The following is a 13,885-nucleotide window of genomic DNA, read 5'->3' as shown; positions in this document are numbered from 1 at the left end:
GAACAGAATACAGCAGAGCATGTTCAAACTTCACCATAAAGGAAGGAAATCCAAGGAACTCAGTGGAGCTCAGAGAGCATCTGTTTGTTGAATATCTTTACAATTTACACCACCTCCTTTGGTGATGCATGTGGTTAGCATTTATGGTGGACTTAGAGGTCTTGTCTCAGCTTCTGCCACAGGGCAGTGAGAGCTGGGACCACAGTAGAGGTAATCTTCTCAGGCTATAGAACAGAAATATTCTGCATTCTAGCTACCAGTCCACCTTGCTGAAATTAAGAACAAGAGGCATAAGTAATGAACTTTGTACCCTGGGCAGAGAAGTCAGGGGACAGTTGCGTGGACAGCAGGGGAAAGAGTATTGTAAGGTCATACCTCATCTCAGCTATCACTGGGGCCAGCTTTGCACCATGCCCTGCCACTGAGGCTGCTGCTGGAGCTGGCTCTGTGCATGGAGCCTGGCTGCAGTTACCACAATGCATGCGGGCTGCCATTCTTGTGCCCCTCTGAATTAGTGTCCTGGGCCCCAGTTACCAATCCCCACTAATAGGAACAATATCCAGATCTTGCTTGAAAGGATAGGCACTGTGACCTAGGGACTGAGGGATGCAGGAGGAAAATGAAGGAGAAAAGTTAAAGGAACAACAGTGTTCAGGGCTTCACAGCTTGGCAGAAACAACTGCACAAGGAGAGGCCAGAATCTGTCAGGTTTGAGCAGTTTTGAAAGTTAAATTTTATTTGTAATCCAAAACTAAAACAAAACATATAATTAGCTGTTAGGCACAACAGCACCACAGTACTAGAACATATGGTATGAACAATATAACAAGAAAAGTCTTCTCGTAAAGAAGCCCACAAAAAACCATGCATGGAAATTAAGTATGAAAAACAAATTCCCATGTCTGATATTGGGAACTGTCAAAATTCTATGCGCAATTTACTCTTAAAACAAGACACCCCGAAATGCTCCAGTCCTGTTAGATTTGAGGCCCTGGGTACTTTGCGTCAAGCTGAATCTCATATGCCAGAATCACTCAAGGGTTTCAGAGGTTTGCTAGTGAGAGAGAGCAGAAATTCTGCAGTGGATTCATATAAATGAAAACACCAAACTTGCTTATTGTGCTAAATACTAAAATGAATAGTTAATTCCATTAGTGCAGCCACCTGCCCTGTTTATTTTACTATTACAATAATTGATTTTGTGCAGTTTCCACATTTTTAAGTTTTCAATCTGCTGTAGATGTTTTACTGATAATGCGTAACTGCACCATGGATGTTAGTGGTATAGTAGCAGGCTTTGGCACTCAGACTCTTGTAGCTGGACCTTGTATATTCACTTGCAGTTCTTAAGGATGGCTATGAAGGGCTCCAGTTAAATGAAAGCTTAGATTCTGGTGCACACTTCTACAGCAGAGATGGATTCTGCGGACAATTACATGACTGAAGAATTGTTGACCAAAGCATACCCCATGCTCTGAGCACATGGGTTGGCAAATCAATGAGACCTTTTTCTGAGATTTTTTTCCATTGCTTCTGCTTTTACAGCCCAATATAATGCCCATTAAATCAAAGAAGAGCTCTTATTAATTTCAATGGGCATTAGTAAGACTTCTAGACAACACAATGAGGCACCGTTTAAAAACAATAGCGAAGTAGTTCATATGCTGTCTGGCTGCTGAATGATAAGCACTAGTGAATATTTGCCCATTTCACCTAGAGAACGCAATGGAAGCACAGCTCATGTTGATAACCTGGTCTTAGACAGAAAACTCTTTGCCCTGTGCGGCACAAATTTCAGTGTAATTCAATTTGATTTGAAGGAATCAGATTGGAACCAATGTCTTGTAATAAGCTACAATTTTGCCTGAAAATCCTGCTGTGCCAAACCCCACCCTGTTAGCCCGCTAGGAAACTTTTGAGTGACAGTGTATACTGTGTGCGCCTAATCCTGGGCACTTGCACCAGCTGGATTAACCCTTTAGTGGGCCCTAAGCAAACAAACTTGTGGGCCCTGATTTTTTTAACTCAATTTATAATAAGTAAAATAAGCATAACAGGGCCCCTTCTATACTTACAGCTCTAGGCATGTGCCAAGTTTGCCTGTGCTTTAATCCAGCCGTGAATGGACCTGGGTCTTCTGTAAAGAAAGAGAACTTCTGGAATAGACTCTGCAGTCCTTGGAGGAGAGCCATAAGCAGCCAGGTTTAGGTGTAAGTGCTGAGCTGGAGCTGGTGTTTCAGTGTTGGTACCTTTTGTAAATTGCACCAAATATCGGGAGGAGGGAAGTTTTAACCTGCTACCACTAGTATGGACAGTTTGGGGACCCCAGAAGTGTTTCTAAAAAGTATTGTTGCTGCAGCAGGCATGCCTTTTCTCTTTTTCCCTTATGTTTATTCTGCTTCTTTTGAGGAGAGTGGGGCCAATTGTGAAGGTCTGTGTCAGTGAGGGCAGCATTAAGATAATTATATCTTTTGTTACTCAGTATAAGATGTTCAATCAGGAAACAAAACATACTAAGCTCACTCTGCTGAGGGTCAGGTCCAAGAGATGATCTTTTTATTGTTATTTATTTATTTTTGATTGTTACTATGAAATACTGATACTGTGGATCAGGGGGTTCGTTGCACTGGCTATTGACAGTCATGGTCCCTGCTCCAAAATTCTATATGTCGGGGCAGAATTGTGAATATTTTTTTGATGAAGGAACCATAATGAGAATCTCTGGCACTTCTGCATTAAATGTAGATAAAGCTGTGGGTGTGGGTATGGTGGCAGAGGGAAGAGAGCATAAAACTTTTTTCTTGGTCTGGGATATTGTTACCACAATTCACAACAGGGGGCCAAGATTAGGGTCTGCAGAGCTGCTACTTCCTTAGTCAGCATACTGGATTACATAGCTGCCCTGGGTGACACAAACTGCATGAGGCATAGGCTAGCATGGTTTGCTTCCTTCCCAAAGCAGGGACTGATCAGGAAGCGAAGTCACAACCCATTTTCCAGGATGTGCTTGGAAATGCAACTACGCACTGCCCCTTTCCCAGGGCACGTTATAAACTGTTACCGAAACATCAGAGCTACACAATGTGAACACACAGCACAGAAACCATTCTAGTAGCTGGAATAACATGAATTATTAATGTCAAGGTTTGCATCAATGTGCAAACCTAGAGCTGGCCCCAGCAAATGTAGTCTAAACAAACAGCATGCAGACAAAAGTAGAGGAAGGTGAGAGAAAAGCTGTGTGTGGGGCGGGGAGGGGGGAAGGGAGAAGCAGACATAGGGGTGGGTGTGGTAGAATTAACTTTATTTCTGGTTTGGTTTTGTTTTGAGTTTTTTTGTTTGTTCTTTTAATGAAAAAGTTGCAGAAGGAACCTGAGATTGCAGGTTCTACCCGCCCCTTTGTGGAATCAACATGGATCACTGTTGTAGAACTCAATTTATTAGGCTAAAATTTTCATGTCCTTCAGGTCTGGTTTCTTCTTAGCATTTGATGTACTAAGGTGTATTTGGGATCTTGACTGCTGTTTTAAAGTCCTAGCATCCATAATCTAATCTGTTAATACTGACTAGGAAACAGCAGTCCTGATTCTGCCCCCCCAGCAGTATTGGCATATGAAGCCTTTGGTTTAGGAATTTCTCCTCTGATCTCTGTGGTTTTTTATCAAGACTTTGTTACTGCTTATCTTACTTTGGACTCTGAGATGAGAGGTGCTACATATTTAAGTATTTTTAAAATATTGATCAATTAAAGCCTGGTAACAGCTGTTTTAAGCTGGTAAGTACAATACTCTTTTCACAGATGAGTAAAACAAAGAATTGAGTGACAAAATGGCTTGCCTTTAGTCACAAACACAGTGGCAGATCTGTAAATAGAGCCTGCAGAACCTGACTCCGAGTTGGTAGGTCTCACTGATAGAGAAGGGTCTTTCCATTCCTAATTCAAAGCCTGGACATAGCGCTTATCTGACAGTTTCCCAATATACTCCTTTTATACTCTTCCCAATATTTATTTGCTATTTCTAAGGCTGGTTCAATTGCATTCTTGTTTTTAAATACAATGAATTGCAGGGAAGGGAGGCTCCTCTCTCTGGAGATTACTCCATCTCCTCCCACACAGTTAGGACTGTGGAAGGCAGTGCAGAGGCAGCATCAAGGCACTGGCCAAGAGAAGCTGAATAGTTTCTGCAAGGAGCAGCAGCATAATTTAGCACACAGTAGCTGAGTCCTTGATGTAGGGGAGAAAGCCAGAGGGCAAGGCAGCTATATAATCCAAACATCCACCCTCTTCTTCTGCCATCACACATCAGTAAGGAAACAGCCAGCTCCAAAATGTCCAGAATGGGTCTCAGGATGGGACAGGGTCTCTGTCCTCTGTGAGGCATAACCTGATCATTGACTCCACGTACTTTGGAGGAAGAATAAGGAGCCTGGCTCAGTATTTACCTAGGAGTCTACCTGTCTGATGTCTAAGGGGTGGATCTTGTATGCAGCAAGACTCTCTCTGTAACTGGCTTCATACAATATTGTCAGCGTAGGTTTTCTTGATCAGCAGTGATTTAATTCTGCATGTATTCTATATAATATGCTTCCTTTATTTCACCTAAGTGATGCGTCTTATCCCTTTTGTAAGCTGGATCAGTTGCATTGCTAAAGGACAACTAGATAGGCTGCTGTCCTCAGGATAAAATATTAATACTGATTTCTTAGTACTTATTTCTGATGTGTGGAAGAAAGCAATCAAACAGCCCGACTTCAGAGACAGAGTCTCTACATTTCTGTTGCCAGTCCTGCCTGCCACTGCCAGACGTGCAGAACTTCCCAAGCATAGAGCAGAATTTTAATGTATTGAAACCAGTCCTTTTGATGAGATACTGAAGTTCCCTTCTGTTTGGTCTAGGTGGAAATTGCTGAACCTCTGGCACATTTGAAAAGTTTATGAAAACAAATGAATGTCTGGGTCAGTGGTCCCTCTTCATAAACAGGCCCTAACATCCAGCTTAAGACTGCAAACTGTTCTTGCACCAATAATGGCCATGTCTTTTGCTTGCCCAGTTGTTGCCACCCCGTGACCCAACCCTTTGCTTTCCTCACACTGAGGGGTTCCAAGTTGAATATTCATTTTGGAAAGCTGAGATCCTGGTTACTTGGAGCTGGTATACTTAGTGACAGCCTTGGTGCCTTCAGATACAGCATGCTTGGCCAGCTCCCCTGGCAGCAGTAGACGCACAGCTGTCTGAATTTCCCGGGAAGTGATGGTTGAGCGCTTGTTGTAATGCGCCAGACGAGAGGCCTCCCCAGCAATGCGCTCAAAAATGTCATTGACAAAGGAGTTCATGATGCCCATGGCCTTGGAAGAGATTCCGGTGTCGGGATGAACCTGCTTCAGCACCTTGTACACGTAGATAGAGTAACTCTCCTTCCTACTCTTGTGCCTTTTCTTATCCCCCTTCTTCTGGGTCTTGGTCACCGCTTTCTTGGAGCCTTTCTTGGGGGCCGAGGTGGACTTTGCTGGCTCTGGCATCCTGAAGGCTGTTCACGCTAGCACTTTAAGCTGCTTGAAAAGAACATTATTAAAATCAAATTCTACTCAATTTCTTCCTCTACTGCCTCATCTCTTTGAGAGGTATGGCATTCTCAAGGAAAAGGAGAGAGATTTCCCTGACATCTAAGAGGTTATTTCCTCATGGCCTACTGCCAGCATTGTTAATTTAAAAAGGTATCAAAGCTGCCTTTAAAGAGTTAGTTTGGGTACCAACAGCAGTATACCTGTGGTAGCAGAGACCTTATGGCAAGCTAATTCACCCTGTTCAGAACTGCAGAGCTGCTAATACACAGGGTAAATTAGCTGAGCTCTGTGCTGCTGCAGCTAGATTGCTTCCAGTAGCTAAGCTAGCAAGTCTGAAGCCATCTCAGGTACCAAGGCAGCAAGGGAACCCCAGATACTGAACTAATGGTAGTGTGGGCCTGAGAAACTGAGCCCTGGCTGAAAGGAGCTTGGAGTTGCAAGCAAAGAAATTCTCTCATTTGGTTTGATTCCCTGACTGTGTTCAGGAAAACAGGACCTTGGGCATCCTTTGTAAATAAATGTGTTGCACAGCAAAGATCTACAATGGCATCATTGATTTCTCCTCTGAAAGGGAAGAAGCCACAAGGCCCCAACTTCTAACCACTGAGGTCACAAAGGTGGAACCATATTCTTAATATTACTTACTTATGTGGGAGGACTTCTACTGATGTCTCCTTTCTTATATATCCTTATATTTTCTTTGCCTTTCTCCCTGCTCATCTCGGTGGTTTGCCCTGGGCCCATTTACATCATGAAAACAATAACTCAAAGGGGTTTCGCTATAACAGTTTCCCCCTGACGTACAGAGGTCTTGTCCACATTGCAAACTTTAAAAATGTGTTCTAATAGTGTTGTAAGATGGTTACATTACCAGAACCCAGTCCTAAGATCCTGCATCTCCACTACAGATCTGACATTTGTCCCTTGACCTAGTAAAAACAACTGTGTTGCAACCTGGTCCTCTGACAGGAATTTTTTTTGTATTCTACATGAAACCTTTTATTTTACTGTAGACAAAATTCTACCCTACCCCTTCTTGGTGCTGGAGCTCCAGCTTGGTTACAGCTTGGTCAGTGAGGCGTATTTCGGTGGGCAGGAGAGACTGAAGAGGAAGGGGTGCTCTGGGACTGAAGGCCCATGTGACGTAGATGAAGAACAGACATGAGAGAGAGAGAGAACTGGAGCAAGATATACATCTACACATGCACAAAACAGGCAACACAGAAAGGAATCATAGCCTGAACCCTGTTAGGTAGCTGCTGGATTAATGAACGTGCATGCTATTCTCCCTTGATCTTTGGGAAGGAATGAGGTGTGGCCCTTCATGGCTGTTGGACTTTTTGGCCATTAGACCAGACATATCTTATTCTGTACTTAAAAATAAAACCCATTGGACTAAAAGGTACTTTGATGCTTATAGAACCCTCCATATTGTATGAAATATCCTGTTTACTACCATTCTGTATGATGCAAAAGACAATCTTTTGCTCCAAATAAAGCAACCAAAGGTACGGTTTACAGTGAAATGTGTTTTAGCCCTCTGTACGAGTGGGGAAGACTGAGCAGACTCAGGCCAGAGATGTATAATCCCCAGATCTTGCAGCTGCACCAGATAGGAATCCATTCTCTTCAGGAGCAATAAGGGCTCTCAGGAGCAGCAGGCAAAGGCACTGTCTCAGTGTAGCCCTGGGGATGCTGTAACAAGTTAGCAGATACTCTGCAATGCGAAGGGAGAAGGTTTCATTTCCCCTCAGCTCTTCTGATAAAATTCTCATGCTCTGTGTTTAGTCGGAAACTAGAAGTTGGCAATAAGAGTTGAATCCTTGTCTTCACGCACACAAAACTCCTAGTAATATGAACATTAATTCTACTTCCCATGCTTCCCTTCCTTAATGCATCTTGTGGAAAACAAGAGAACTCTGTAAATCCAAGATAAGATTTATTAATATTACCCAGGAAAAACTCGGCTTGGAGAAATCTGAATGTAGCTCGAAAAGCCCACTAGCAAACTTCTTCAATGGGCCAGAATCACTAACACTTTCCATAAAAGCAAACAAATATTACACAAATTTCAAAACTGAACTGGCTGGAACAACCAGCATGATGAAATAATAAAGAAAGGAAGGTATTGCCCTTTCAGTTTGTTCAACGAGTGAAACTTCAAGCAGTAAAGCAACTGCTTTACAAAACTATGTGGTATTCAGTTGTTTTCATGCAATGTTATACTGTTATGCATTCAATAAGGAGACACATGAATAGAAGATCATGAGCCTTACACATCTTACAGACTTGTTTTGAAGTTGTAACAGAAATAGTTTGATAAAGGGGGAGCTGGGAGATGAGAGTAACTAACTCTCCCTAAAATCAACCTACACTCTGCCAGGGGAGAATCAAGCCCTAGGGCTCTACACAGCAAAGCACCCATTTTGAACATATGAATAAAAAGTTATGGAAATCACAGAAACATAGTGCTAGAAAGGACCTCAAGAGGCCATCTAGTTCATCTACCTGCTCTAAGACGGGATCAAAACGTATCTAAAGTACCCCTGACAAATGACTGATTTATCTGTTGACTCATATTTATTTTGCAATCTATTTTAACCTTTAGCTCCTTCTACCTTGTCAGGTATTCCCCATTTTGTATTTGTATATATTTGCATTAGAGTTGTCCTTCCTAATTGCAGTGCTTTGTGTTTTTCTTTACTGAATTTCATTTTATTTTAGAACTTGTTTCCAAATCATCAAAATCATTTAAATCATGTGTGCCTGGACTTTTTTTAAAACTAGGCTGAGGAAAAATGAACTGAACTAAACTATTTATCTTGCTCTCTCTGCCTCTTTTTTCATTTTTATGACATGTTTCAAAAGTTCATGCAGAACAGGGGGGTTTGGAGTGTGGGATCCTGAACTGATCTTAAAATAATGGATGCACACAGAAACTCTGAGAACTGCCAATTAAACAGCTCACATTGTTCCTTTTGTATGCTTCTTTTTCATTGGAAACGTAAAAAAATATTGGCTGTATTCCTTTGTTTGGAAACGTGCAGATATTTATTTTCAGTGGGAAATCATTTTCTAAGACAAGAAACAACCATGTACTTATATGCACTCCACTTTTATGGGGTTGTTTTTTTCCTGAAAAGTATTCCAACAAGAGCGTCATAAAATGTTTCATGTCTGTTGATATTTTTAATGTGCTTCTTCATATACTTGTTGTTATTCCTACCTCTGCCCAAGTTTCAAAGTCAATATAGCCCCATGGCAGGTGCCAAAATCCTTCATTTGTGGACAGGACAGGTACTGCAGGGCCACAGCACTGTCCCACTAACTCAGTGGTTTTCAACCTTTTTTTCATTTATGGACAAATGAAATGAAAGCAAATGAATAACATTTTTTTGGTGTGGCCCCTTTGGAAATGTTGATATTCACATACTTTTGATTGATCACAGCCATATTTCAGGGACTCATTAGACATAGTCTGAAGACCCCAGCAGTTCACAGATGACAAGCTGAAAACCACTGCACTTATTAAAATCCTCTGCTGGATACTGTGGTTGGGATCTTGCTCTTGGTCTCATTTTAGCTGAGATATATGCCTTTATGCCAAGCTTTCTGGGCCACTCTATGTGCAGGTAAAGGTGTAATGGGATCTAATGTGCAATCCATACAATCATGCCCCCTGCCGTGCCACACCTGTATGCCAAGAGATGTGATTGTGGGATCACACAATAGATCCCATCACACCTTAATGCTAGTGCAGGGGGAGCCCAAACCGAGACTCTCCCTGCTGTAGCAAGGAGCAAGCCCCTGCAGCTGTGAGTCCCCTCAGCTCAAGAGCTCCCAGCTGCAGGCTTGTCCCATGCATCCCTGCAGCTGGAAGACACAGGTGCTGTGATCTCCGAGATCTGGGGGTTTCTCGGTAGTGCAGGGCTGGGAGATCACAGCTGACACAGTCTCCCAGCCATGGGGGTTTTGCATACCCCTAGGGCTGGGATATCATGGCAGGTGGAATCTCCCAGCCCCAGGGATTTCATGCATCCCTGGGACTGGGAGATCACAGCTGTGCCCCATGGCTGCTGGGACTCAGCTGAGTCCTGGCATTGGGTGGTGCACTGCCAGGACCCAGCATCCACAGCTGTGGGACTCTTGGTCCTGGCAGCTGCTGGGGCTGAGAGTCCTCTCAGTTGTGGGACTCCCAGCCCCATCTGGGCACAGTGCTTACAGCCACAAGGAAGACTCTGCTACACATACAAATTAAAGCTTGATAACAACCAGCTATCTGATTTATTATAATCTTACTTCCACATTCTTCAGCCCCACCCAAATTTCCCATTGCACACTAAGAGCTAGATAATACACTCTGTCTTCCTTGTAATTTGTTTATATGATGCCTATAGATTTTGATTTTTTGGTAGTGCAATAAATCAGTAACAGCTTAAAGGAGTTCAAGTGACATTTAAATAAGGTAACCATATTCTTTTTAAGGAAATCTAGGCCACTGTGTTTCAAGTGAAGACAGAGCAGCATGGTGTGCCAGGCAGGTGGGTAGGCAGGCACCGCTGCTGCTGTGCAGGTGCAAAGAGAGCAGATTGGAGAGGTGCCCAGCCTGGTCTGCCCCCCACCTCCAGCTGTGGCTCAGTAGAAGCCAGGCTGGGCACATGCAGGCGGTGTGGTGCCTGCTCCAATCTGCCTACTTTGCTGCTCCGCAGCAGCAGCGGTGCTTGCCTGCCTGGCACACCATGCTGCTCCACCTCTCCACCAGACTGTGCCCTGAGCAGGACTACATTTCCCATAGCATGCAGGAACCAAGGACTCCCTTAATCCAGTGGGCCACCAGGAGAGGAGACCCTTATGCATCATGAGAGAGATATTTTGGCTACAGGATCCAGGCCATGAAGCGGGAGGGCCTAAAGGAAACAAATACTAATGCTCATAAAGTACCAGACAGAATTTCTGAATCAAAGGTTTTGCTTTTCAGTCTAATATTTTTGGCTTTTTTTTTTTGTTTAACAGCCACAATTTTTGAATTTTTAGCTGAAAATGTTAGGCTGTGATGTTTTGCTGATTTTTTTTGTTTTTTTTTATTTTTTTTTTTAAATCGGAGTTCCACAGAATATGAGTAATTACTTTCCAAACAGCCCTAAGTAGCAAGGTGACTCCTGATACCCTCCACAAACAGGAGATCCTGCCAGAAATCAATAAGAGGGGGCCGATGGGTCTGGCTTTTTATCAACCGCCCCTTCCTTCAGGAAAGTGAAAAAAATATGGCAGACACTAACCATATGGTAGTGGTAAATCATATGGTAAACCATATGGTAGTTTATCACTACCATATAGTAGTGAAATCACTAGGAACCAATGGGATATAAAATGCAATAGGGAGTCTAGCTGTCCAGTTTGAGACCCATTTTATCTTTCCCAGTCCCTATGGGAATATACTCTTCCTGGAAAGGCTACATTTTTTGCTGAAGTGGTTGTTTAGCACTTGTGCCTTTTCCATTCTTGACCTTGCTGATATAACATGAGTACCAGTTAGTGCTAACTGTGATGGCCTGGGGTTTTTAGTTTTTTTGTTTTGTTTTGTTTTTTGGGTTTTTTTTTTCAGGATTTGGACTGTTAACCCCAACTCTTTCTTCATATGGAGCCCAACAGTATTTGTTTTTTTAATTCCTATTGGTCTGGCCCAGATTCAAATTGTGGCCTCTAGGCAATCAGTTTTCTTGTCCATTTGGAATCCCTCAAGCCACTGAGTTACTCTCTGGATATCACAAGTCGATGAACTTGACAAGTTATATTTGCATAATTATCCCATTTTTTTGACTTTTTGATGGAAATAACGTAAAGTGGGCATGTGTGGGAAAAACATGAACCTCAATCTTTCAAACTTTATTAGTGTTTGAATGCTCCTGACATTTGTTAAACTTTTGACAAGCTATTTCAGTCCTTGTTAGACCAAATAAAAGCCATTTGGCCACTATCATTTACTCAGCTCCATATCTGAATTGTTTTGTTGGTTCTGTTCAATTAATTTTCCTTCTTTAATTCCATTTGCAGAATAAAATCGAGCAAATCTGGCTTTAATCCTAATGTCAAGTAAGTTAAATTGCAATTTGCTGCTACTCTTTGTGTTACCATCACTCAAGCACAAAGAAGGGCAGCAAATTACAGTGTGTTCCCGTGGAAAACCAAAAAACCAAAAAAACCCTAATGGGCTCTTTCATGTGGTCAGAAATATTATAATGTCACAGAAGAAGGTTTTAAGATGGCCAGACTGCCATCAAGTGACAGGACCATTACTGGAATGGTGTATTTGTGCAGACTATAAACTTGCTTCATATTATGATACATCTTGCAGGGACGTCACATGAATTCTCTAACATAGAAAGTACTGTTAAGAGTCACATTAATAGGATTCCAGAAAACAAATGGACATATTTGATAATTTGGTCATGAAGGCTACCTTAGAGTGCAATTGGGATCAGCTGTGTGATGATTCACAGTGAGACACAGGGTGATGCTTGCTCACATGTATGAAATGATCATCATATTTCAGACTGGGAGGAATTTTTTCTTTCTGGCATATTGTCAAGGACTGTGGTGACAGTGTCATATTAATTTCTTCTGGAGTACTGATTATTATGTTTTAAGTCCAGAGATCTTTGACTTCCTCTTTATTATTAGGAGGTATGGCAGAATTCGAGTTTTATTTTTTAATAATGTTGATGGATAATATCAATATTTATTTTTAAGCATTTTTTATTTTTATCAATTCATGCAATCCTGAAAAATTAAATCAGGGGCATGGGGGGCAGACAATTAATTAATGACAGTGTATTATTATCAAATAGTTATTATTATAGTCTATTGTTTGTATTAACCTAGCACTTAGTAGCCTTAGTCATTAGTTCCCAACTACCTGACTATGCTTATACTCATTGTTTCTTTTCTTTTCATTCTTGTGTATCTGTGTTTGTTGTTTTAGGAAAAAGACAAACATTCTAAACACCCCAAATAGGTTTTGTGATCTCTGTAAAGACAGTACTTTGTGCTGTCTCTGCCAGAACTAAAATGATTTCTCAAGGTTCTAGGAACATTAATCAGAGGTGCGGCTGCACAAGCACAATGGAGTGCTTTCTATGGCTGGATGTGGGAGGTAGTTCTTGAATTTTTAAACAAAAGGAAGTCCAGCAGTTCTGCCTTATTCACTATCTGGGGTAGAAGTAAATGTCTGAGTAACAGGCATAGTACTGGGGGAAGCAACACTGCTTTTCCTAGATCAAATGCTGCTGGTTTTACTCCAACAATGAAAACAATGAGGGAGTAACATAATGGGGGGTGGGAGCAAGAAGGGCACCAGCCCAGCCTACATGCTGGCACGGTGGGTGGGGAGGGAAGAGGAGAACAAAAGTAACAGCCAGTGCCATTGCCAGCCTGGCACTGCTTAAGCCACTCCTGCCACCATTGGCCCAGGGTGCAAAACTGCCAAGCTATGCCTTGGGTAACCTGGATGAAGCGCCTTATGTCTGAAATTCAGAGATGCTGGGCATCAGCAGATCACCTTAGCTTCACCTGAAATGTGGGATGTTCAGCACCTTGGAAACAGCAAGTCCCAGGTGCTTGGGAGATTTTATTATAAATAGAAGAGCATTTTAAAAAGCTTTTTAATAAACTACTTTCAGCTGAACTTTTATTATTGGTCTGTTTTAGAAACTCTCTGTGCTGCCCAGCTTGGCTAGCAAGGGCCAATAAAGGCAAAACAGGACAATTAATGTTTTCTTATAAATCAACTCCTATTTTGTTTGTCAGAGTACATCCAGCGATGTACATAACAAAAACCTAAGTTCAGTACTCAGCTAGCTCTCCTCCAAAGAGATCCAAGGCTTGGAGGAGATCCATATTATTGTATTACACCTGAAATATCCTCATTACCCTATCCCATCCAGCAACCCCCACAGCTAATACATAGGGGGCAAAAAGAAGGTACCGGGTAACGTGGGGCCCCTGCAAGACATGCTAGGAAATCTGGTCATCACACCAGATGACAAAGCTAACTTATTTAACAATTTCTTTGCCTCCATCTTCTTGAGCAGAGACTGGATCAGCCCCCCACCAGGTCCCCTTCAGGCCCCAGGGAAGGTGCACCTGGGCCAAGGGTCAGTGAGGATCTAGTCAGGGAACTTCTGGAGGGACTGGACGTATTTAAATCAGCTGGTCCGGACGATCTCCACCCCAGAGTGCTGAGGGAATTAGCTGAGGTCGTTGTGGGACCCCTGGCACAGCTTTACGAGCACTCGTGGTGCTCTGGTGTGGTGCCAGAGG

General features: G+C 42.5%; 1 protein-coding gene across 9 annotated transcripts in view; it reads right to left on the bottom strand.

Annotated features, from left to right (window-relative positions):
* Positions 1-715: 715 nt before the first annotated feature.
* Positions 716-13,885, bottom strand: part of LOC109315692 (histone H2B 5-like) — a 22,163-nt gene continuing 8,993 nt past the window's right edge. For 6 of the 9 annotated variants that reach the window (XM_019543513.1, XM_019543507.1, XM_019543509.1 and 3 more), the window contains one exon: positions 716-5,551. In XM_019543513.1, coding sequence (XP_019399058.1) covers positions 5,141-5,521 — 381 coding nt within the window. In that variant the 5' untranslated portion in view covers positions 5,522-5,551 and the 3' untranslated portion in view covers positions 716-5,140. Of the gene's footprint in view, positions 5,555-6,596; positions 6,694-13,885 lie in introns of all 9 variants that reach the window. The other 3 variants (XM_019543506.1, XM_019543512.1, XM_019543510.1) reach the window with 2 other exon arrangements.

Source organism: Crocodylus porosus, unplaced genomic scaffold (genome assembly GCF_001723895.1).
Source record: "Crocodylus porosus isolate Cpor-Errol unplaced genomic scaffold, CroPor_comp1, whole genome shotgun sequence".
NCBI classification, from domain to species: domain Eukaryota; kingdom Metazoa; phylum Chordata; order Crocodylia; family Crocodylidae; genus Crocodylus; species Crocodylus porosus.
The sequence above is the reverse complement of the archived record's forward strand: the minus strand, read 5'-3'. Positions and strand labels throughout refer to the sequence as shown.